Below are 26,640 nucleotides of genomic sequence, written 5' to 3'. Positions count from 1 at the left end.
TGTCACCTATTTTAGTTTTTTAACAAATAGAAAGGCAGCCTTTCTGAGGGTCTTCTACAAACAAATGAACCATACTTGTATGTCTACCAAGGTTTCTTTTTTCTGAAGGATCTGGAAGAAAAATGCTGCTTCACAAAGTACCTTCAAAACTGGATGAACCTTACTGTCCTTAGTAGTTAATTGAAATAACTAGATTAGTTTTCTCATCGGGAGAATTTATTGACATCTTAATGTAACAGTGGTATCTTCTGCTTCCATTTGCTGTGTATCTTCTGTCTTCCACGGGTCATGTTTTGGATCCATCTAGCCAAAGCAGGGAGCTGGAAGAACCATTAGCCAACGGTTGGGACCTGCATCCCAACTTCCATGCTGCTTTTGCCTTCTGGCCTGAAAGCTTGGAGAACACAATGTGATGTCTAAAGCTTCAGCTCTAGTACTGTGTGTTCCCTAACCTTTTATTTCTTTCTCTAATCCTGTACCTAAGAGTGAAAAAAACAAATAAAGAAGTTCAATTAAAGAATAAAATTTGGCTGGGGGCAAAAGGAGGGAGAAGTAGAAGAAACAGGAAAAGCCTTTCCTGCAGGGATCTCAGTGTCTCTGAATGTGAAAGCCCAGATTCAATCCATCTAATTGTAGACACTACTTAAATGCTGAAGTTAGCAGCGGTGCTGCTACCCTAGGCTCTTTCTGCAGGAAGTGGAGAGAGAGAGAGGCATGACCAAAGGGCAACTCAGCCCACCTAGAATCTAGATTGCATCCTGATGATGCCTCTTTCCTGCTGTTTATTGTCTAATTTAGGCCCTAAAGTATCCGAAATTAGTGAGTAGCATCCAAATCCAAGTGCCATCCATGTTCCCCAGCACCTTCTAGAGAAAGACAATCTTTGTTGAGCAGAAGACTCCTACTGGTGTCAAACTGGAGGAGGGACTCCTCCTTGCTAACTCTTCTGGTTGGGAGCCTTAGACAGACATGTGCTTGGAGTCAATATTTCTGTTGCTAAGGCGCAATCTTTTTTTCCTTGCAAATGTGATTATTCTGTCTGTTTTCAAGCTTCATACAGAGCTTCACTAAAATAGGTTCTTCCACTGTGCATAGGTCTGATGGAGAGAGTTCAGTGCTGCTCAGGTTTTTTCTATCTAAAGTTCTGTGACATTTGGTGTTTTCCATTAAATCTTGAAGTCTGGAGGTGTATGATGTTTGTGTTTAGGATCACATCCCCATTGTACATTTTAACTTCAGTGGTTTTGGTAAGTTTTCCTTTGAAAAAGTCACACGTGATCTGCAAACAGCACTTCCAGCAGTGATTTTACCATGCAATAGTTCTGCTGATGTAAGGATATGATGCACGTTTTTACTGGTGAAATTGATCTTTCAGTTATCTCTGCTTTACTTGCTTAAGAGTTGTATCAAATAGGTAGCACGTTCCAGCCAGACCAACTGGGTTTACAGCTGGTTTGATTCATTAAAGTCACACACTGTGCACCTGAGTTACTTCCAGTAACTTCTCTTGACTTTCTTGTTACCTCAAAAACATGTTCCCTTTTCTGCCTTTGTGCATATGGACATTCCCATGCCTTTGTGAATATGGGCACTGATTAGTTTTTCTTTTCTGACACACGTTCCCCCTTATCTTCTTGCTCCTCTCTCCACTGTTACCCCCTCAACCCTCCATTCTGTCATTTCCCTTCCCTCTAATCACTGAGTAAACCTAGGGCATTAATAACCATCAGAAAAGGAAAATAAGTGATATTATTCTTAGTTGTTTTTTGTAACTGGAAATTCTGCCTGGTGAATCTGATTCTTAAAGTTATCTACAGAAAAAATTCCATAAAGAATACTTGTTTATAAAAGAGCTGCTCACTTTAGTTGTTGCAAATGGTACTGAAAATCTCTGTGTCCTATTTTAAAAGACTAACACTTCTGCTTGTTGCCAATTAAAGTGAATCCAGGCTGCCTTCGGATGGTGCACTCTTTGCAGCTAGAATGATGTGTGGCATGGTGCCACAGCGTGTCAGCTGAAAATGGCCGGTTTTGCTAAGAATAGCCTCTGTGCCATTGAGAAGAATGAGCGAGATCTGGCTATTTGGAGGTGATGCCTGACTGTGGGCAGCGTGGGGCCTCGGTCTGATTCGGTGGGCCAGGAGATGGTGCAGGCTTCCTGAGGGAAAAACGGTCTGCGATTCTTCAGAGAAAATGGGAGTTTATTTGTTGTTTTGAAGGAAAACATAACCATTTCTGAAAAATATTTGCAGAAGCATGATTAATCTTTAAAATTCAAAAGCAGTGTTACGTAATTCTCAAGTATTACCCGTGTTCAGGAGTATAGCATACATAAAAGGTAGGAAGGTTAGAATTTGTTAATTTTTCACCACAGTAATTCAGAACATAAATAATTATAATGGGCTATCCATGACTAAGTATCTCAACAAATTTATCATCCTTACTTACAATAAATCCCTCAGCATGGATATTAATGTCTCCTTTAACTTTACAGAAGTCAGTGGAGATGTCTGCATTACGGCTTACTTGTCATTTCAAAGTACTGTGCCCATACTCTTATCTACACATTTCTGGTTGTCTGTGTCTCTAAACAGATTTTTCAGGATTTCCTGCTCTTGCAGGCTCTTTATTATCACAGAAAAGGATTTCTTTCTGTCATTGGGAACCTACTTTTTTTTGTGTATCTCTGTTTCCCTATCATTTGAATTAACAGGATCTCAGAATTGATGACACTTTTGTCTCATGGCATACCGCTGTGGATGTTTCCAACCACTTCATGTTTTCCTCATGCATCATCTATAGGTCTGAGTCTGTTAAAGCAAAGAAGGTTTCCATCCTGGGAAGAATGAAGAGGTTTTTTTATTTAACATTAATAGTTTTTTAATCAGCCATGAGTCCTGTGTTATAATAATAATAATTTTAAAAAATTTTAAAAGCAAATATGGCATCTTAGATACTATCTATTTAATTTATATCCAGGACAACTTTTCTGATACCAGAGCATTATTTCTGTGAGGCATCATTACTTTGTGTTACTTTCTGTGAGTAAAAGCACACAAGTAATTTTTTGAAGGGATTGTTTCTAGAAATTAATCTAGAATTATTGCTTGCATCTATCCTGGTCTGGTGTCCATGTAGCTAATTGGTATCCCTAGAACTACTTTAAGCTTGTGGTTGTTAGTACCATGTCCCAGAAAAAGAAAGGCGTTGAAGAAGAGAAAGTTTACAAACTGTACTTCTTTTTTATCTCTCTTTTTTCCCCTCTTCCCCTGTCAGTCTCCATCTTCTGGAGTGTAATGTGAAGTACTTTCCTGTGATTTCATTATCCATTGCTTTAGGTCACCATCTTTAACTGGAAAGGAAGGCAACGGGTTGTACTTAACTAGAAAGTTTGATTGAGGGATCTTTTGCTTCCCTACTGGAGGTGAAGCCATAATTATGTCTGTGATTGGGTTGCAGAGGAGGATAGGTAAGATAAAATACTGAACCATAAATAATAGTGGACTTGTATTTAGTTTGCTTTCTCTTACCAAATGAATAATCTTTAAATTTTTAAGAAAAACAAAACAGTACTTCAGAGATTTAAACCGAAGTAAATATTTTTATTTTCTTGAAACTTTATACGTGTTGATATATCGAGTAGCCAGTAAATGTGAAATTGTACGTGTGCTGCCATTTATCAAAAGATTATTTGTTTCTCACTTTGAGGACAATTAATAGCAGCAGCCTTGTTAAACTTCCTGCCTTAGTATCGATCAATAAGCACTCATTCCAGAAAGCTGTGCTTCTGAAAGGTCTAGCATTAAAAAAAAGCTGACATTTCAAAGATTGACTTTCATGGCCAATCAAGAATGTAACCATCTTACATTTAAATCCTTTAGCATTCATGTATTTTGTCTACATTTTTGTGCCAAAGTAGTACGTTTTGTGGGGCTACCAGCAAGCAGATACGCACAGGCTTGATGGTTCAACAGTGGCTTGTAGTGAGCATGAGCTTGTTGTGTTTAAGTATGTTGAACTCTCTTATATTCTGAGCAAGATGAGAGATGGGTTCTTGTGGTGCAGTGTACCTGAAGATGAGAAAAATCTGAAATAGCAGAAGTTGAATCCCTGTTAATGTTTCAGTATAAAGTAGATACATTAAATAATAGTTTTGTTATGTAAGCAGAACTAGTTGGAAGAAGCAAAACAATTGAGTACTTTAAAGAAGTTTGTTGCTTTATTTTATAGAAAAAACCATGACAGCAGTCTATTAAGACTTTATAAAGTTCTGGTGCAGCAAGAAAGGAGTGTTACCATATCATTTCTTGCAGTAATAAATTTAAATGGTCTGGTTGTTATTAGAATGCTGATCAGGAAGGAAACAGAAGTCTGTCCTTTTTTCATAAAAAGGTATAAAAAAGGTTACACACTTCAAAATGCAGAAAAGACAGAAATTAAAAGCTTAAATAACTGCAAACAGCAGGGTACGTCAGTAATGGAAAGACTTCTTAAATGACTTTGACAGCTTTTGCAGGTGCACGTACTATGTCACTTAGGCTAGTGGAGCATTGAAAAAGATTTATGGTTCTCCTTTTGGAATTTATTAAGAGTTTCTTTCTTTCTTTTTCTTTCTTTGCAAAGCAGTCTGGACATACCCCTCCCTTGCAGTCATTTTTATTACAGCTCCTAGAGGAAAGTCACCTATTCAAAAACATGTGTTGCTTCTTGTCTCCATGGCTAGCTCACAGAGCTGTAAACTCTGGAAAATGTTGTTATTTACAGCCAGATATTTTCCTTTCCTTCCCCTTTTGCTTTTTTTTCTTTGTATGTAAATCCCATTTTATTTGGCTTAGTTCTTGAAAGTCTTCCTGTATAATTTTGTTACCCTTAAACGTTTAAATTGGTAACAAAAGTATTTTTTCGAAAAGAGTGTCTGACCATCAGGAACTAGAAGGGTGTTTTTTGTTTTGTTTTGAGTTGGGGTTTTTTTAGGTTTAGCAACATATGCTCTGTTATATTCCTTTATATGATGTTATTCTTGTTTTCACTAACATGCTTGCATAAAACTGTTTGCAGATGCTCTGAGGGGCTACTGCTACGCCTTTGGTGTTTGCTGATTCTAACTAATTTTATTCAGTTCCTGATTCTCAAAGACACAACCTCTTTCTCTTGTTTTCTCTCTTTCTCTTGTTTTCTCTCTTTCTCTTGTTTTCTCTCTTTCTCTTGTTTTCTCCCCCTCTCCCCCTCTTTTCTTTTTCTGGAATTTGCCATCTATGCTCTTTGAAACTTTATTTACTATTTTGACAAATCAGTGAGTGTTATCTTGTGGGATTTTATTCCATTGACAGAGTTAATCCATCTACAGATGAACAAGTGTTGGGTTTGGTTTTGTTTTCTGAAATTCCTCAACATTTTTAAAGAACCTTCTTTCCTGCAAAATCTTGTCTTCATGTTGGTTGAAGTAAATGTGGTGGGAGCATGTAATTCTGATGCAAATTCCAAGAAAGTGAGACAGAGACAGGGGTTTGCCCTCCTAATAGTTCTCTCATTTTCTTTCAACTGTTACTTGGTGTAACACGTTAAGAACCACGTTTCCTCTTTGTGGACAAAGAACTATGGAAAGTGTTAATCAAAACTTACTGCTTTAATTAAATCCTCTCTTGTTGAACAAGAACAAATGTGTCAGTCTATAAAGAGTGAACATTGAGACATTCCTGACAATAATGGGGGGGGGAGGGGAGTTACAGAGAGTGTCCTGGTACATGTGTAAAGAGTGTGTACAGTGTAGAACACTGACAACATCTGTAATAGGTGATGTACTGAAATCCTCACAGTACAAGATTTCCAAGTTCCTTGTAGTCTGAAATTAAGGCCGTATTTCTTCCCCATAAGGGGCTTGTTGTACATTTAGGCATTTGGTGAACTGCATGATGAGATGTGGGCAGTAGCACTTCTTTTTACTTGCGTATGATTTTCTTTAAAGTTAGCTAACACTGCTTTCCCTTTGCACAAATTCTATCCATATGTCTTTAAACTATGGCCAGTTTTCCAAGGTTCAGAATCTCTTCAGTGGATTGACTGCCTGCATAGTTAATCTTTGCAGGTTTTTGATAGAAAACCAGTATAAGAGATTCACAGATCTTAAGACAGTCATTTGTGAAGCACAAGTGACTAAAATTCCTGACTTAAATGTTCTGGTCAAGATAGAGACTTTTTTTCAAGTATTGTAAAAATCTTTAGCCTGGTTCTGTTTGCTAAATAATAATAATATGATATGACAGGTTAGTGAGTACTCAGTATGGTAGTGTGTGAATTTACAGCACACCAGCTACTCTACACAAGCTCCCCATGGGACACTCTGAGTGTACGCTAACTTTGAGTTAACTGTAATTTACAGGAAATTATCCTGCACAAAGGCATTTTTAGTGCACAGTTTTCAAGCTGGTGTACTACTTACACTGCAATTCTGTTTAACACCCTAACATAAATATAGCTATATAAGAGACTCCTGGCTTCTTTTGTATTTGCTACTTCAAAAATCCATTTTTCTTCATGCTCAGCAGGCCACATCAAGCAAAACTTGGCAAATATTTCTATCATAAAGTAGTAAACCACAGTGCTTTTTGTGATGCGCTTGCAAGAAAGGGGAGGTAGTAGACTTGAGTGATGCTTTTCTTCCAGTAGCCAGTCTTCTGCTAATCAAGGCTTTGCATAAATAATAAGGCACTCCATAGGCCATGAAGAAAAATGGTTCTCATGCTCTTTAATTGGTGATGCTTGAGGATTTCACATCCTCTTATGACAACCTTTAGAAGGCTTGATCAATATGTGGTTTTCCTCATCAAGTGCTCAGGGAGTCTTAATGAGTGAAGTGGCAGCTCGGCTCCAAATAAGTAATGCTGAAATAGAAAAAATAAACAAAAATTATAATGTTAACTTTCTATCCTCCAGACTCGTTTCAACCAGCGCCTCAGTAACCAGGATTTTGCCTTGGATGAAGATGATGATGATGAAATGGAGAGAACAAGCAAGTAAGAAGCCTCTTTGGATGTGTGTGTATGTATGGAAGAAGAGTAATTAGTGTTATTCAGCAAAGTTGAGTTTGTGTGACACATTTTTCTTCTGTCTAGGCTGCTATCTTGATTCTTGGCCTAGATTATGTCAAGTAGTTCAGGATTAAATCTGTTTTTAAAAAGAGGGACAGGCTAGTATATCTTTTCATTATTTATAGTGCCTAGAAGAGTTTGACGTAATCCTTAGTCTTCACAGACTCCAGATAAAAAGATAGACTACATACACAAAGAAGCAGCAAAATAATACTTGTCAACATGGTGGGCAGTGACCACAGCTAATCTATTCTTTAAGTCTTGTGTCATGGTCATGAGGTTTTATGAAGGGTCTGAAAGAGAAATACTACCTTGGGAGTTTTATATCAAGGTCTTCCTATGTGTGAATTAAAGGAAAATCATAAGTTGAGGGTTAAGCTGCATTGAGGCATTCTCTGATTGAATTTAGACTATTTTTGATAATGAGCATATGGATATAAACCATGAAGGACCTTGAAAGCAAAGTCAAGCAACTTAAGCCATGGTGCTGTAGGGAAGAGGGAGCTACTGAAGTGTTCAAAGGATATCATTAAAACAGTGACCCATGGAAATACCCTTTGTAGTAGTATTCTGTGTAGACAGAGATAGGGAAAGACTGCAGTAGTATGGTGGACAGAAGTAAGGGTATTGCAATGAATGAAAGAGAAAATAAGAGACAAAAGCACCAGTTGTTCTTGCAGATAGGCAATACTCCAGTAAATCTGGTCATATGACAGAAGAGTTGCAGTATGAGAGTCTTGCCACTAGAACAAAGTATGTGGCTGGGTCAGCTGGAGAGGTGTAGCACCACTGACCTAAATATAAGGTGTAGACAAGGGAAAAGAGGAACCAATTTTTGAATAACTGTAAAATTTGGAGGGAAGATTTGGGAAGTCATATTAAAGGTGACTTGAAATAACAGTTGTGGTGGTTGGGGAAGAGCTAGGAGACAGGAAAACCAGCTAATGGTAACTGCATCTCCATAGATATCATACATCTATGTTTAGGAGAATGCTTGAGTAGAAAGAAATTCCGGGTTTGTTCCCTTTCAGAAGTCTTGGAATCCGTTCTCCTACTTACTTTCAGAAGTGGCTGTAATAAAATGGTTTTTATGTTCCTGGCTGATGGAAAAGTTTTTGTTTTCAGGTTATCATCAGAAGACAGTGAAGAAGCTTCTGCTTGCTTTTATGATAGTGATGATTCTGGTGAAACTGGAATAACTCCTCAGCATCAAGGAGAAATGGACTTGCTTGGGGAGATTTTGGACACACTGAGCACACACAGTTCAGATCAAGGAAAGCTCTCAGGAGCAAAAAGCCTGGATTTCTTTAGGTCAATGGATGACATTGATTACAAGACTGCGGTTAGTCTTCTGCTTTCATTTGAAAAACAACTCTAATCCCCTTATAATGGAATCCTGCACCTGTGGAATCAGCAACATGCAGTTCAGACACTGCAGCATAGTCCATAGAATTGCTAGTGTGTCTTCCTAGGGCTACGTAACAGTACACCCATGCTAGCCACTGCATGATGGTTTTTCACCAGCCAAGAGATTGGTTACACCTTTGTCCAGTCCACCAAGTCATCCTGGAACAGTATTTTTCCTTTATAACAGTAACCACATACAGACCTGTGAATAATGTAATAATTTACTTAAATAGTTTAGTATTATATTTAGCTCTTCAATCTGGTATTTCCAGAGCTGGTTTTAGTCTTTTTTAATGCAGTTTAGAAGGTATTTATTTCCATTTTCACCTTGCATCCTTAAACTAGTCATAGTGACATAGTGATGTTTCTGTCTTGATTAAGTCATGGAGTCCATGTGGTAATTGCACCTGAAGCACTGCTAGAATAGTACTCCAGAGTTTTCTAGGAGGGCTCCTTGATCCTTTTTTAGGTAGAGTTGCACAGGACCTGTAGTGTAAACCAACCGCTTGCCTACAACTTTAAAACCCTCACCAAGTCACTGCTGTGATGTTAGCCAAAAAAATGTTACTGTTGTTGAATTCCAGCTCATATCAGCTGTCCAACATTTGCTTTTGCTGAAAGAGATCCTATAGTAGAAGATTTGTTACTAGAAGAGCAAATTCTGATGCAAATGTTTTAAAAGCTTGTAAAATTTTATATTATGAGTGTCACACGAGGGTCACATTAATTAAATGCCCATTTTTGTTTGTTTGGCCCAAAAAACTTAATATTGAAAGTTGTTATAAATAATTACTGAAGCAAAGAGGAAATGCCATCTGGTTTTAGTTTTAGTCTAGCTCCTTCTCATATTATGGGTACAAACTAGCAAAGTGTGTCTTTGTTCACTGTCAAAACTGCTTGTGCAAAGACTGAATGGACAGGGGAGACAGAAATCCTTCCTATGTACAAAAGGTGATCCTTAGGATAAAAGACAGAGTGTTCTGGCGAGGAAGTGTAAAAGCAATTGATCTTACATTGTTTATGGGATTGTTGTTTTGTAGCATTGAACACCAAAGGAGATCCATGATTCAGAAACACACAACATCCATTACAGTATTTTTGTTTCAAAAGTGCCTGTGTAGAGACATTTCTTGTGACATGAACTATAAACACGTGTTCTTTCTTTCAGAACAAGTCGAATGCACCTAGTGAGACCAATCTTACCCTGCTCTGCAGCAGTGCTAATGATCAAGCAGAGTGGAACCTCGGTCAGGATGACAGTGTCCTCCATGGGAAGCAGCTCCCTCCATCGCCAAGGAAGCACGTTTCTTCTGGTGGCCATAGAGAATCTCTCTCAAGGCTGGAAGAAGAAAGTAGTGACAGAACCTTTATTACTGACAAGAGGGACACCACTAGTATGACATCCCCATCTCCAGTACAATCAAGTGCCCAGTTTGGTTCTCTAGAAAGTTTCAAAGCAGGCTATTCTTTCTGTAAGTATGCAAAGCAGAATGAAACACTAAGCAATACCTCAGAAGATCAGCTCCCAGCAAGTCTTGCTCAACATACATCCATTCTGGTCCCTTGGGAGAAAGATGGGGAGGAAGGAAATGAAACCCCGGAGGAGGGTGGGCTTCTTCAAGAAGTGGTGTCATTATGTAAACTGAGTTCTGCTTTTCACTATGGTTTAAATATTTCAAAGGATAGCTTATCCAGTAGTAGCAGTGGGAATAAAACGTAAGAAAACTATGAAAAGAGAAACTCGACTCCCATCAGAAGTTAAAGGGAGACTACTCAGGACTCCATATAACTCCGAATAACATGATAACCAAAAGATGAAAAAGGAGTAAGAGATCTTTGATTATAAAAATAATTCTCTTCAGTTGAGTATGCATTTTCTGCCATTGGGACATCCGCTTCTATGTTTACCCAGTTCGTTTGTTGGCTGTAGTTAGGTCCACAAAATGGAACTAAATATATGAATGCACTCTTAAATCAGGTACTAGTTAGTCTCTGTGTTAAAAATACAGCAGGTTTATGGTGCTTCTTAGCATTTGCTTCCTCTAAGCAGCAGGAAAGGTATCACCTAACAGGTAACCAGGTTTTGAAGGTACTATATTAATCCCATTAAGCATGAAATCTTAAGCAATTAAGCAATCTGATTTGTCTGAAATGTACAAATGTTAATATTTGTAATGAATAACAACTGCCTTAATCTTTTTGAGAAGAGGTTTAACTATCTTAGAAGATGAATGCAAGTCTACAAAGCAGCAATAATGATTTTCCATGGCAACAATTTCCTTCAGGAAAGGGGAGGGGGAAAGGAAACTTTTTTTAGATTAAGGAATTTCTTGTGAATATAACTTGGAACTTTCTCCAAACTAAAACTGTGGCCCTGTCTTCCAGACTTCAAAAAGGTAGCGCATGTTTTTCTTTCTTCTGTAAGTACATGAAGTGCTGAATTATAATGTGACGTTTATTAACATCTGTTTACAACTAAGACACTTTAAAGACATGTTATCTGGTTGCCCTGGGTAGCAGGCTATTCTTCTATTTCACCTAACTATTTAGGGTAGACTATTTCACCTAAACATTTTCAGAAAGGAAAGTGTAAGTGGAATTGATAGATTTCTATTATTTTTTATTTTCTACACTTTAATAGAGTTTGAAAACTAATTTGTGCCTCTTCTGAACTATTTTCTTTCCATTTTTCGTAGCTACCTTTTTAAGGTAGATTGAATTACTGTTACTTAGAAGTCATATTTAGTTAAATTATTAAAGAGTCATGACTGAAAATTACTTGTAACACTAGAAAACTAAAATTACAGATTCAGCTTGAGACTGTATATATCCAACTCTCATTTTAGCCAACTTGAACAACCAAAAATCTCTTTCTAAATTCAGTGAAGGCGAATAAATGGACTTGATGTATATTGTATTTAGAACAAACATTTGTCCTCCTTCTGGCATCGTTCCTGAGGAATATTTGGATATTTACATCTGAAAATTCTTGCTGCTATATGGAGCAGCTCTTTCCTTTTTTTATTTTATTTTTTAATTTTCCTGCCCTTTCCTTTTTCCACCTCCTCACCTTACCGTACATACATTGTCCTCTACAGTAGCTCAGGACAGGAAAGGCATAAAGTAAGTTTCAGCAGATTGGAATTGTCAACTTTGAAGGATATTTGTGATGCAGTTGGCAGAAGTAACATGTGGGTATAAAATGAACTGTGCCTGAGAAGAATGTTCTGCTCTTCTAAACTTATGTCAGAAACCTTTTTTCTTTCTTTCCCTCTTTGGCATGAATGGTTAGTCTTAATCTCAGTATAGGCCTGAGTGAGCACGTTCGTGAGGTCAGTATTTGGATCAGATTGTGCTTTAATATCTTAATAGTAGTTTGTAGCAAAGTTTAATATCAGTTGCCACATTGAGATTTATGAATGAATTTTCCTTCTAGCTAACACAAATAAAAAGAGTTTGTCTGGCTGCTTTATTACAAGGCAGCTGACCTAAGAGAATGGATCCATATCATTACAGAGGCAATGTTTGATGCTTTACCAAAGAGATGCAGTGGAGTGAGACCTTGGCTTTGTTAATGCAAAAGTTTCAGCTTCTTCCAGAATGAGAAGGGCTGGGCCAGTACTTGTCATTGAGGATGAGCCTCCAGAATTTTTTTTTTTTAATCAGTGCAATGAAGGTAAAAGGTTGTAAAAGTGCAAATCTTACAGAAATACCTGTGTCTGATTAGAGCATGAACATTCCTGAGAGCATTTGCAATCTGCATTGCTGGAGAGTCTCAGTATTCCAGAGTTAGAGGTTGTATGTCCAGAGGTCTGTACTCCAAAGTATTTTATCTATCCTTTGGTCTCCTCTTGTGTATCAACACAGCATGTTGTGGGGTTTTTTTATAACATAAAAATGTTACTTGGCAAAATATTTTGCACTATTAAAAATCAAAAGTATCGTAAAAATTATTTAAAATCTTCGCTCTAAACTTTCAAGGCAGGTCAGACCGGGTGGCTCAGGTGCTGTTCAGACAAGAAAGCTGCAGAGCAACCTCATGGATACTTGTTTAGAGGTGATATTAATGACTGTGCAGAGGGCATTCTTCTTTGCTGGTACTAAACATTACCCAAACGTAGTGCTGCCAAGTATGTCTAAGAGAAGACAAGCAACACAAAGGTTTTTGCTCTTGTAGCGCTTCTCATTCCTTCTCATTCATGTCCTTGCATTTTGTTGATGAGAACTTCAAGATTCACCTTTTCTTTTCCTCTGCATCTGACATGGTGTTTCTGTCCATGGTTCCATCTAAGATGATGTTTTGTTTTCTTCATTTATTAAAGATAATAAACAGTGTTAATGTCTTAAAGAGAAAAATAGGAAAAATTGTAAATTATGGCCATCATTACTTCCAAAACCATCAAACATGTAAGTCCAGGAATGCTGCCAGAAAATTATTTTTAAAAATGCCTCTCTGACAGAATAGATCTTACTGGCTTTACATGAGAGTTAGGCACTGAACTCCTATTATTACATAGATTGTCCCATTCTCACCTTTGTGGAAAAAATATGGAAGCCATGTGAGGCTGCTAATATTCTTATACTTATTATAAGGAACATAAAATTGAACATTTGATAGTGGAATCTTTCAAAATCGAGGCATTGTAGTGATAATTCAGTGCTTCATTGAGTTAAAATGCAGGCTGAAAAGAAGTAAACAGATGAACTAAAAGATGGAAGGTAAAATTCAACTTAGAATTATTTTTATTTCAGTCAAAATGTTAGTTACTGTGGTTATGCCACATTGTTTCCTTACTATTTATAAATGCCATAGAGTGTTTACAGTCATTAAATAGTATGTGTTTTTTGGTTTTGAACCTTGTATGGGTTAGAAAATAACTCAGTCTTATATCTGTGTTGAATTTAACTGTAGGTACATTTTTAACTTTGTAATATTACAGAGTCTTTTCCACTTACTATCAGTGATCTTTTAAAAAGGCTAATATTTGTGCCTTATTTAAACAGATTTACCAGTTACCAAATAGATAGGAGTCCAAGCTGATATTTCCGGTTCAACACTGTTGTTCCCTGTCCTTGTGATAATATAAAACTGTTTATTGGCTACAAATACAGTATTTTTATTAACACATTGGGTTCTATGTTAAAATAAATTGTCCAGGTCCAGTACTTTTTACAAGTTTTATACTTTTTATTTGTGGAAATCCTAATGCCTTTGAAAATCATCAACATTCATCACCAGCTACTGGTGAGAACTGAATTCTGCTCAGTCAGAGCTCCTGTGGTCTTCTTCAGAGGCATCTCTTTTCTTCAGGATCTCAAAAATCTTCCCATTTCTCCTGTTTAAGGGAGATACCAGGTTATTTGATTAAGCTTTGTAATGTTACTTACACACAGGAACAAACTTCTGATGTAGAAAGTCAAACTAGCACTTGAATTTAATATCTTCAAGTTTGTTTTGCATAGATGTCTGACTGAAATGAGCCGTATCACTCATCTGGTTTGGAAAAAAGTAAGGGAAGTAGAAAGGAAAAGGATTCCTGGGTTGTTCCAGTGGGGTGTGGTGAAGCAGAGCCTGGGAGTCCTCAGGAGGGGTAATAACTTTGAGGAAATCCAGATTTCAGGATGTTGTTTAATGTTCTAGTTCAGTTGTAGTGATTCCAACCCAGCCATGTAGGCAAAAGTAATATTGCCTATGGAATTAATCCCCTGTGGGATTTGCAGAATGGATAATGTGTTGTCGCAGTCAGAGCCTTCCCATCCACCTGTATAGAGATGCAACATGTGAAAAACAGCACAGATGTTCAGGGAAGGACAGTACTGTGGATGCAAAGGTGATCCCTACCCACCCTCTATGCATGCAGAGGGCAGTCTGTGTAGAGTAGGCAGTGGTTTGCTCTTCCATCCCACATATTTAGGCATCACGTAGCTCAAAAAAAATAGACTTGTTCTGAAGGAAAAATGTAGTTGTAGAAGTTGTCATAGAACTTGTTGACTGAACCTTCATTGTCATTTAGCATTTCAGTGATAGCGCTGCTGTTTGGGTTGGGTCATCAGAAACTCTCAGCGCTGGCTGAAGTCCCCTCTCAGGCATTTTAACACAGGCTTCAGCCGGAGTTTTAGACACATGCTGAGGTGCTTTTGAAAATCCCACCCAGTCTATTAGAGGAGTGGTTTAGATCTCAAAAATCTGTTTTAGGTATCTTTTCAGGTTTTAGAATGAGCTAGTTTACAACCTCGTGTTCTTGTAAATGGTGTAAAGTCTAGGTAAAAAAACAGTTAAGCCAGGTTTTTAAAACAGCTTCTATTTCTCCACCTACAATCAATCATATTCAGTCCTACAGAACAATCTTTCATTGGTGCAGCCGTCTAATGGAATTGCTAGGAGCATCTAAAATCTTTTCTCTATGCATGTTATTAATTGAAGAAACATTTCATGCAATAATCGGAAGTGCCAGCATGAGGCCCTTTTGCAAATGCACCCCCTGTGTAATACTGACTGTAGTACCCTGTCCTGCAGAAAGGAGCCCCATAACCGCTGACCTCCGTGACTCTGCAGGGAGAGGTCAAGGGTAGTCTTTATTGCCAAAGGGAGTTAGCATCTTCTCTCTTGGCGCCAGGCTCTAGTCCAGGTGCTGTGAGACTCCAGCCAGCATGTTCCCAACAGCCTGAAATTTCAGGCTAAACAAGTGTGGCTAATAAAATTATGCCTGAGGCAAGGGGCTTTCTTATTGCAAAGCTCAGGATAGTGAAGGCTGTCTGTTCCCGTGGTATCGTGGTAAATCTTTGGAGAACAAACGTGGAAATAAATGCACCAGCAAAACCAGTATGAATGGTGTTGTGACTTGTCTTCAGTAATTTCTTTGCTGCTATTAGATGTGTATGTCTTTGCCAAGCATTGTTTACCTGTTAACAGAATCCGTGCTGAATAGAACGTGTCCTCATCTTCACCCCAAGAGCATGGACCAGAGCTGGTCTAGAATTCATGATCTTCAGGGTGGTTGAAAATAAAGGAATGGAAAAGGAATGGTATGTTTCTTTGTACAAAACCTTCCTTGATTTGCTATGTAATGTCTGTTTTACAGTGTTAGTCAGTGGCCACTTGAAAGTACTTGATAGGTCTTTCCTGGAAGCTACTACACTTCTAAATAGAGCTGCCTGATAAGTCCACAGCCACCTTAGTCTAGAGGGCCATCCACCACCTGCATACTTGGCAGGGCCGTTGCCATTTTCTGCTGGGTTGACAGCAGGTAACACAGTTGGCAGTTACTCAAAGGTTTACTGTAGTAAAGGGTACTCAAATTAATTTGTGCTATTACTTAGGTCAATACTAACAACATTTGTATTTAGAGTCCAGTAACAGTATTAGCATTTGAAAAATAGGTTGAGTTCAAGTACGTTGATGTTTGTTATGATTCTGTGTGAATTGACATTCTGTTTCTGTTAAAAATAAGGGAGCTAGTTGGTTGGGGGGGGGGAATGTGTTGACTTTCAAATCTTCAGTAATTTTGTGCAATATTTCTCCTTGTTTCAAAGTAATTTAGTAGTGCACATCTGCTTTTCAAGCAGATCCTTGAAATGGTATTTTTCAAAAATCTGTAAAATTGCATTTAGCTTTGAAATATGGTTGTATGATAAAAACATGAAGAATATATTCTAATGAGGCAAATGTATATTTCCAATGACTGGGAATGATTATGGATGTCACATTCTATGGAAATAATAGGGCCTAAGCTGGGGTTCGCATACCAGTTGTTCTACGTAATTCTTAAAACTATAACCTGGTTAAATTGAAGTAAGGTTAAATATTAGAATTTATGATGTTTAGTCTATCATTTTATCACTTGTTTATCATTGATAAAAAGATGAGGAGTTAAGCATTGCTTTTCAGTACGACCAATGAGGTGAGAGTTCACAGTGATGACCAAATGTATTAAGAATTTAGTTTGTGACATCCCTAATTATCATAAGTCATTACTTAAAATATGTACTAATGTTGCCAGTATCATTTTAATTTTTTGTAAATGAATTTCTTTGTATATTGATGTACATTTTGTTTTAACCTTTGGTTTTCCCTTGAGAACTTCTTTAAATTAGTATACTTGAATGAGGCAATAAAGCACTGTGGAACAGCTAGTCTCGGTGCAGCTTACGCACAAGCACATCACGTCTGTTACTTCATGATTTTTGAAGAGGAAGAGAAATTTAAAATGCCTACATGTTTAGCCAGCTGACAATTTGCATTGGTTATCTTTAGATCCGTGTCAGATACGATGAGAAATGCCTCAACACGGAACAAAGCAACATTATGTATCCCAATGCTTCTAATTTTTTTCAGAATGTTTTTTAGTGACCTTTGAAAACTGTTCCTGATAATATCCTTGTTGTGAGCCTTTAATACTTATAGGAAAGGCATGAAGTACAGGACGTTTTGAGGTTTTATTGGTCATTTTAATAATTTCAGAGATTTTAAAAAAAACAACCAGCATTGTCCTAACGGTTTTAAAAATTTAGTTAGTTACTGACCTTTAATAAAACTAGAACCAAATCTAAGAATTTACTCCATGCTTCTGCACCCTCTAGACTACTGTTCAAAGTCATCTCAAGAACTGTAATTCAGACCTTTAGACTACTGTCAGTAGTGCACTGTGTAGATGTAGTAAGTGAGCTGTGATGTATGGTGCGTTTTGTTTTTTTTCTTTTTCCTTCCAAGTTTGTGGCATTGGTAGAAGTTTTTGGTGAACTCCACATTACCATAAAGTGCCCAACACTGTAATATAAAATAAAACTTAACAATATCAAAATTCCTTGGGTGGTGCAGGTTCTTGTTTGATGGGTTGATCTGAATAGCATTTTCATGCTTATCAGGCATAAAGGTTAAAATAATACAATGATACTGTACTATATTGGAAGTTTTTTTCCATTGAATGATCATTTCATTTTCTCAAATATAGCGAAAGCTGAAAGTATTTTCTTATTAATTACTGTTTATACAGTACAAAAGTTAAATGCTGATGTCCTTTGTAATTACTATGGTATTTTGTTTCTTGTAAAAATCTTAGCTAATCATGCCTATTTGTTAAACGGTATCTTCAAGTTCTTACCAAAAAAGTGGTTATATTATCTCATTTTATAGATCAAGAAATTGAGATAAGAGGAAACTGCATGCAGAAGGTACAGTAATAATAACTGATGGGTGCTATGGTTTGAACCTTTAATGTTGGATATTAAAAAAATAATAATAATTATGATGCCACCAAGTATTTTTGTACTGTTAAGCCAAGTATTATAAGTATCAGAGAGGTCTTGAGGATACTGCTAGTGAGGGAAGAGGGATGCCCGACCTCCTGTAATACCTGTAATCAGATCTGACTGAAGGGTCAGACTGTGTGGTGCTGACAGTCGCTGGAACCTCACCTTTTCAACCCCCAGCATGTAAGCCTGGTTTTGACACCACCAGCTCTTCTTCCTTGCTCCCCATGCGCCCTGACTCCAGCCCCTCCTGTGCCCGGTGGTACTGTTGGGCTGCGCGGCTCTGTCAGTCGCTGGCACGTCTGGTGACCTGCCTTCGTTCCCCCCTTCTCGCTGCTGGTGGGGAGAGGCTGATGCAGAAAGTACCTCTTGGCTTCGGTGGTGATTAGGAGTGAAGATATGGTTTATTTGTAACTTAAGCAGGCTAAATAACACGTATGTGGTGGGTTGACCCTGGCTGGATGCCAGGTGCCCACCAAAGCCACTTTATCACTCCCCTCCTCAGCTGGACAGGGGAGAGAAAATATAAAAAAAGGCTTGTGGGTTGAGATAAGGACAGGGAGAGATCACTCACCAATTACCATCATGGTAAACCAGACTCGACTTGGGGAAATTAGTTTAATTTATTAGCAATCAAATCAGAGTAGGGTAACAAGAAATAAAACCAAATCTTACAACACCCCCCCCCCCCAGCCCTTCTTCCTGGGCTCAACTCCACTCCTGAATTCTCTACCTCCTCCCCGCCCCCAGCAGCACGGGGGACAGGGAATGGGGGTTACGGTCAGTTCATCACACATTGTTTCTGCCACTCCTTCTTCCTCAGCGGGAGGACTCCTCACACTCTTCCCCTGCTCCACTGTGGGGTCCCTCCCACAGGAGACAGTCCTCCACAAACTTCTCCAAAGTGAGTCCTTCCCGTGGGCTGCAGTTCTTCACGAACTTCCCTGGCGTGGGTCCTTTATGCGGGGTCACAGGTCCTGCCAGCAAACCTGCTCCAGCGTGGGCTCCTCTCTCCATGGGTCCACAGGTCCTGCCAGGAGCCTGCTCCAGCGCAGGCTTCCCACGGGGTCACAGCCTCCCTTGGGAACCCACCTGCTCTCTCTGGCGTGGGGTCCTCCACAGGCCGCAGGTGGATATCTGCTCCACCGTGGACCTCCATGGACTGCAGGGGGACAGCCTGCCTCACCATGGTCTTCACCACGGGCTGCAGGAGAATCTCTGCTCCGGCGCCTGGAGCACCTCCTCCCCCTCCTTCTTCACTGACCTGGGGGTCTGCAGGGCTGTTTCTCTCACGTGTTCTCATTCCTCTCTCTGGCTGCAAAAATGCACAGGTTTTTTCCCCCCTTCTTAAATCTGTTATCCCAGAGGCGCTACACCCATTGCTGATGGGCTCGGCCTTGGCCGGCGGCGGGTCCGTCTTAGAGCCGGCTGGTATTGGCTCTCTCTCAAACACAGGGGAAGCTTCCAGCAGCTTCTTACAGAAGTCACCCCTGGTAACCCCCCAGCTACCAAAACCTTGCCACACAAACCCAGTACAACGTAACACATCATGAATATGTTATCAGATATGGTTTAACTTTTTAATGTAGTTGCTTTGCTGAGTCATTTTATGCAAGTGTATAATTCAGTTAGGATTTTACATTAAATGGCTATGCAGTATATCTGATCTGTGATTCACTCTTCTAAATTCAAAGTGTTTTGATATCTTATGCAGACAAACCATAGAGACTGTGGTTTCAATTTTGATATGCTTAATCCACAACTGATGAAAAAATTACAACATTCATACAAAACAATGAGGGTGTAATTTTAATACTTGCTATTAGACTTGTTGTAGCTTACTGCAGCCACCAGCATGATACAAGCTGTGAAGACTGGTAGCGCAGGGATCTTCACTGCTAGATTTAGCACAGCACATCTTGCAGTCATTTCTTCATTTTGCCAGTAGATGTGCCCCATTTATCCAGCTATTACAAAGATACCTGTGACAATGAACTTCTTGTCATAGGTCCAGACTATGAGCCAGTGGAGGATATAATAAAAATGTAGAAACCTTTAATATTTGCAGAAGGAGTGAGAAAGTATGAAGATTAAGTCTTTTAGGTTAAGTTTGCCTGCTTTCCTTAGTTTGTTATCTCGGGGCACCAAGAGTGCGGTTACAACTCACTTTCTATGGATATTTCGGTTCAGTAAGTTCTTTCAAACCTAAGCATGGGGAAGGATTGACAAAGATGAGGTAATAAGACAAGTTAGTGAAGTTGGCAAATTTTACACAGATGGTACAGCAGGACTCTGTTCCTGTTGATACAACTATACCAAATGAAGTGGTTTCTGAGGAGTTTGGTGTACCACTTACATGGTAGCACTCTGAGTATGAAAGCTGGCACGTTTATTAAGAGTTGTGGCATTTGAGGGAAAAGTGCAACTCAAAGCAATGTCTTGTTGGGGACTTGTTTAGGAGGAGAAATCATGAACGCTCCTATTTGTTGCTAGCTTCTTGGTTGGCTGTGCTTCAAAAGCAGCTGAGAATATTGCTTTTGCAAAATACTTTTACATAGTGCAGCTGCAGCCGTATCTGAATGATGGGCAAAGGATTTCATTTTCTTTCCAGAACTCACTGTGTGTTAACCTCGTGTTCACAAAAAGAAAATTAACTTTATCAAATTTGTGGATTTAGATTTTTATTTGATGTGACAAGCAATAACGATGATGATGACAACAACAACAACAACAACAAAACCCCTAAGCAATGCCTGAAGTGATGTTGTGGGTTTGCTGGTATTCAGACAGAGCAAAATAGAGTCAGTCTGCGGATTTTCATCAGTCAAGAAAAATGCTAGCAGCTTCTTAAGCTTCCAAACCCCAGAGGCTGTCAATCCTGTTACAAATTCTGTATGAAACATAAACAAGTACTAGTTCTAAAAGCAAAGTTTGGAAAGGACATTTGGAATATGCTATGGGCCATATATCATTTCCTCTCTGTGGCTGCCTATTTTTTAACATTCCTCCTGAAAGTCGAAGAGCCAGGTTCCTGATGGTGTACTGCTCCACTAATTTTCTTTTTTCAGGTCTACTTAATTCCTCAAATAATTGTCACTGAAACAGCAACAAAACCCAACATGCAACAACTCCAAAAAAAAAGGTAAAACATGGGCTACAATGAATCTATCAAACTTGGTTGCAAACCTTTTCCTTTTAGATCTGTTATCTGTTTTTAATTGTTAAGTCCTGCAAAATACTCAGTATCACGGATGAGACGCAGTAAAGATGTACTCTGCTATGTAGAGCTTACACAAGACTCGTTTGCCTACAGAAGTTTGTTTTTCACGTATGTGTAGTTCTATGGATAGCTCAACTAATATACTTTCCAAGGTGAGTACTTTAATCCTGGTGTAAAATCACTCCAGTTGATTTATCTTGGGATTCTTCGTAAATGATGAAGAGGAACATCTCTGCATGTTCCGGATGGGCAGAGGATATTTTTCTCAGCCTGGACTGTTCAAAGGCCAAATATTAAAAACCATGTTTGACTTCCAGGTTTTAGCCTTGATGTGCTCATCTTGAAACTTCTGGAGCCCTGTTCTTTAGCGAGTGGTTTAGCATTGGTGACTTAATTTAAATTGTAGTAGGTGACTTCTGAGACTCTGGGTCCTAGTGCCTTGAAATGTGATTTAGAAGTCATAGATACAGCAGAAAGTTGTGGCTACCTGCTCCCCACGTCCTCCCTGCAGACCTTTGTTCAGTTCTGTGCTAGCGCTGGCTCCACATTCAGTAATACACCATTATATAGTATCAGTAGCTTTCTGTTCACTGTTCCTTTTAAGAAAATAACCTGTTAATATAATACCACCTGTTTAGCAATGAGAAGGATTATGTATTTAAAATGTTCAGCTGAATAATACATACAAACATCTGACATTTGGCCTGCTGTGAGAATAGGCGACATGCTTATTTAACAATATTGAAAATGTTAAAATGGTGAGGTAGAAATTAAAATGTCATTTTAAAATATTTGTATTTAACTTATCTGTTTCAGTCCTTTTTTACATTTCCCCTTGGCATATTTGAACTGGGGGTCACGGTAGCAGTCTGACATTGTGGAAACTTTGAACGATATACTGAACATTGTTGGCATTTCAGCCTAATTAGTTGCATCCTATTTTGTGATTTGTCTTTGGTCCTTTGGGTTGCTGGCCCAGGATTTTTTTTAACCTTTTTTTTTATGCTCATCATTGTCTCATTTTAAATGTCAGCAGACCAGTACTTGTGTAATTGGTTTTTTCCCCTTACTTCTTTTCTCCCCAATGTCAGAAAACTTGACAAACGATTTCTGCATCTCAGGCAGGCTACACGACAAAAATATATCCCAGGACTGAGTGACAAACACAGGCTAATCTAGTCCATGCACATCATGAGCACAGCCACATATTTTTCTGGCCACTGGTCACTGTTGCCCACCGTTTTGAACCAGAATGATCTTTTCTTGGGCTGGTTTAATCACTTGTGCCAGCACTGGGCCACCCCTGAAAGGCAGATCTGCATCTTCTCTGTCAGGGTCATTTCTCGTGCAAAAGCCTGAGGGAGCCTCCCTCTCTCTGGGGGTCAGGTTTAACATAGTTGTCTATGACCCTGCGACAAATCCCTCTGAAAGAAAATGCTTAGGCACTGGGCTAGTTCAACGGGACTTTGAGGTTTATACATTTATGAAGGAAAGTGTCAACCTACTGCTTTACTTTAAACAACCCTCCCTTGACATAACAACGTGCCCAAGGAAGTATTTAAATCTCTGGAAGGGACACGTGAGGGTGCGCTGCCAGAAACTGAGGAAGAAAAGCAGTGCACCTGCATGCTCTTCTGGTCTGCTTTTATTCTGCTGTGTCATTGGGGTCTGAGTCCTTCTGCGGCGACTCCTTCTGTGGACCTTTCCTGCTCATTGCGTCCAAGGCTTGAAACAGTGGTCAAACACTAGTGCTGTAGGCAGCCTGAAAGGAGAGCCTTGTGCTTTTTTTCTCCAAAATAGCACCTGGGCTCCTGGCTGGTCTCGAACTGGCTACGGTACAGGCAGGGTGCCCTGTCACCCCTGGATGCACACGGCTTGTCATTTGGGCATCCTTTGCCTGCTAGCTGAGGAGATGGTTAGAAGCAGCTAAGGCTGCATTTGATTGTTTAAGCTGTTTTACACTTGGAGCAAAACTGTGTGGAAACGCCCCACGCATCCTCCCTGCAGACTTACGCTTTTCTAATCTGCCTAAAGATTGTGAAATTACTTAGGGGTAACACCTGAAATTCTGTTAGTACCTCATACTAGCTGCATGGAAGACATTAAGTTATTTATTTTGTGGGACAGAAAGCAGCTATTTAACCCAAGGCTGCCCTGCGCTGTGACTACTTGTACGTTGCAAACATGCTGCGGTGCAGATCGCTGTTGGTACAGGTGAAGAAGGCTTGCAGCCCAACAGTCACATATAATTAAGATTGCCATGTAGAGCCCGCCCTTTCGGCTTGCTCTCACTCCTCCAGTGCCTATGTTGCTGTCGCTGTTTCTGGATTTCTGCTGCCACGTAAAGTTCAGCGCAGGTGCCAAATGAAACTAAGTGGGTTTAAATCAGAAACACACATTTTTGTTATTGTTAGTTGTTACAATACATGCCAATGAAAATTGTGCTTTTGCTGAAACTGCAGGTGAAATCTGAAAGGTCATACGTGATATTGAGCTGAGAAAAATGTCGTGCTTTAAAGAATGCCATGAAGAGCATAAAACCAGATGAAAGCCTGTGTAGTTTGATCAAAAAAGATGATTTAAAATCATGATTTGGACATGTCAGTCTTGCTGGTGTTTGACAATGTTAGATGAATTGCTGGTAAATGTAATTGCTTTGCCAAATGATTTTGGGGAAAGAAAAATTGCAGCCTGATAAAAGCAGAAATTAAAAGCAAATTTTGTGAAACCAAGTCAAAATATAGCAAGTTGCTCCAATTGGTTACAATATAAAATCTCCAATAGATTTTTACCCCATAAATATAATTTGAAGCAACCTAAGCCTAGAGAAATCACCACTGAGCTGAGAACTCTGGCCTTCAGGACCCCACCTGTGCCTTGATTCATAATTTATACTCCAGCTTTTCGATGTGCAAGAGGTCTTCACGCCTCATGGCATGCATTATAGATGGAGGAGTTTAGGTTAAAACATGCTTTTACTGTGAGGCATAGGGTATCACCCGCTCTCCACATCACATTCATGTGTGCAATTTAAACAAGACCTTGCTCTGCTCCCAGTAAATACACACCAGATGTATCTTTTATAAATGTTAGGTTTTGCAGCATCTTGACACATGCCAGTAGTTTGAAGCCTGTGCATGCTTCAGTGGGGCATGAAAGCCCCATCCATTCATTCAACTGTGACGTTTTGCAATAGGCAAAATTTTAGTGTTGTCAGCTACTCGCTGTTCAACTTTATTGACTTACAATGTCTAATCTGATGCTCTTTTTTTGAATTGTTTTCAGAAGTGTCAGTTTTCTTTAGCTGAGAGGAGATTGAATAGCACAGGAAAAGGAACTTGGCCAAAATCCTCTGATCCGTGATTCCTGACGTTATGTGACATTACACGTGTAAGGTTTGTCTTGCAGTGAGACTTGCAGGAGGCTCGAGGCTTGTGTTAAATAAAACATAGTACAGAAATTTTTGGCTTGGAAAAAGACTTTGCTGTCTCTTATCTGGAGACAAGCTTTCTTCTGCAGGACTTTATTGATTATGGCCATTTAAAAAAGTGGATCAGCTATGGTCTTTATTTAATACCGTAATTTAGATGATGTTTATTATTAATTAGCATCTGTTTGAACAATAATCATTAGCCAGACTTCAGACATGGACAATGACAATAAATTGTGGCTTAGGTTCTCATTGACTAGAAAGCTGGATGGGCCAGATGCTTTCTTGCTTCCTCAAGGGCCAGGAGGCATGAGTTTTGGAGACCTCGGAAGGGAGAGGATTCCCCATCTGAGAGCCCTCTGCTGAGAATGGCCTGTCCCAGCTGAAAAACTAGTGTGGCATCACAGCTGTAAGTCATATACTATCAAAACTTCAAATCACTCAGTTGTACCAAACAGGAAAGATAATAGTACCTTCTTGGAACAAGTAAGAATTCTTGAGCTTCCTCACGGCATTGTGAAACAAATCCTTGGTGGTGGTGGTGTTCATCTTCCAGAGAACACAGAAAAGCAATGTTTTCTATTTAAAACCCACAAGATCAGATCATGATCATTAGTGTTAATTGCTTGGGAGAGTGATGTCTTACAGCATCCAGTTACTAAACTAATGGCAAAGCATGAGTTTCATAGTTTTTGAGATGTTCCTTTGGTTCAGGCTTAAGAGGTGCCACTGATTTAAGCAGTGAAATAGATTTCCCCAGAAGTCCCCTTGACACACTTGGATTCTCCCACATTAACATGTGCTTTTGAAGAATAAATAAACTTTTATTTAAACTTCTGAGAAACAAAAAATTGGGCAGTTATTTAAAAACAGCTAATGATGCTTAATGTAGCCCCTGGAACATTGTTCCTCATGGGGAATATGTGATGGGCCAGTAGTGGCTGATACATACTTATCAAGGAGGAAATAAGAGTAATTCCTCAATGCAGTGTATTTGGATTCACCAAATTGTACCCTGTGATTATTTGGCAGGTGCTTGAAGTGCCCTGCTCTGGATGCAAAAGAGCTGTGCTGGCTGCAGCACAGGCTGCTGGTGGCTGAGTTTGGTCAGTTACATGCCGACATCCGGAGAACATAAGTCCTCCCCCAAAAGGTCGTGTTCACCTACTGTCCTAATTGTATCATTTCTGAAAAATTAGCTATTCTTGCTAAGAGAATTTGTAGCAACCCACTTACCTTCGTGACAGTCCCTTAGAGGGCTGAGGTGAGCAGAGCTGCCCCTTTCAAGAGGGTCAGAGGACAGAAGTGTGGGAATAGCAAATCTCAGCCAGGAAAAAGAGACTGTGTAGAGTATGGGAAGTGACCAGAAAAGAGGCAGAATGGGCTGGTGTCCATCACCTCAAAGCATCTTCTTACTGTTGTTAGTGGTTTCTTCTAAATGCTGCCTCTTCAATGCTCTGTGCTATTTGGGAAGTCAGCTGCAAAGATGGCCATTCGAGCAGGGTTGGGCATTGCTCAAAGAAGGTTCATGAAAGTGAAGGGATAGAGTTTCATTTGTCTTAAATCTGTCTTACCTGGATGTGTTCTGGGGATGCAGTTATGGCAAGCTGGGCTGGAGGGGAGCTTGCAGCGCAAGTGCAAGCATCAGTATAGCTGAACTCCTCTGAGGGCACCCTTTCAGTTACAGCTGGCTGATGCCTTTGGGACAATAGGACTCTTGGTTTCTGAGGTTGTTGATCTTTATTGAAAAGTAACAGAGAAACTTTTGAAGTGAGCAGAAAGCCTTCTGTGAAAATGGGACTTATATTAAGTGAAGAAAATGCTTACTGCTGTGCCATTTTTCTGCCTGCACTCATCCGCAGTGCTGGAAAGACAGCAGCAATTTAAAAAACAGAGCATGTGATTCTCAACTTGTATAAATTAGCTCCAGTGAAGCTGTATTGATTCATGCCACCTTGGGACCTGGCACAAAACACCTCCCTTTCATGGGCAAGGACGATCAGTTGGCGTGGCTGTAGTCAGAGGGTGGTGCAGATTGCAATGCTGAGGCTGGCAGCCCTGACCATAGCCCAAAGCACATTCATCTCATTTCCAAGTATGTAAAATGTCACTTGATCACTTGATTCCAAATGGCAAATTTGACTTTTTAAACTGCAAATATAGTTCTGGCCAGGGGATAATTTCCTTTGTAAATGCATGACGAAATAATGCCGTAAAGCAAAAAAAAAAACTAGGTTGCATGTGGC

The 26,640-nt window shown here is 39.4% G+C and overlaps 1 protein-coding gene across 7 annotated transcripts in view; it reads left to right on the top strand.

Annotated features, from left to right (window-relative positions):
* DENND1B (DENN domain containing 1B) overlaps window positions 1-17,296 on the top strand; it is a 169,335-nt gene extending 152,039 nt beyond the window's left edge. For all 7 annotated transcript variants that reach the window (XM_030033491.1, XM_030033490.1, XM_030033489.1 and 4 more), the window contains 4 exons: window positions 6,934-7,013; window positions 8,214-8,430; window positions 9,664-11,008; window positions 11,046-17,296. In XM_030033491.1, the coding sequence (XP_029889351.1) occupies window positions 6,934-7,013; window positions 8,214-8,430; window positions 9,664-10,215 (849 nt within the window). In that variant the 3' untranslated portion in view covers window positions 10,216-11,008; window positions 11,046-17,296. The remainder of the gene's footprint in view (window positions 1-6,933; window positions 7,014-8,213; window positions 8,431-9,663; window positions 11,009-11,045) is intronic.
* Window positions 17,297-26,640: the final 9,344 nt, after the last annotated feature.

This window comes from Aquila chrysaetos, chromosome 12 (genome assembly GCF_900496995.4).
Source record: "Aquila chrysaetos chrysaetos chromosome 12, bAquChr1.4, whole genome shotgun sequence".
In the NCBI taxonomy this organism is placed as follows: Eukaryota; Metazoa; Chordata; class Aves; order Accipitriformes; family Accipitridae; genus Aquila; species Aquila chrysaetos.
Note: the sequence above shows the minus strand (reverse complement) of the source record. Positions and strands in the feature narration are given on the sequence as shown.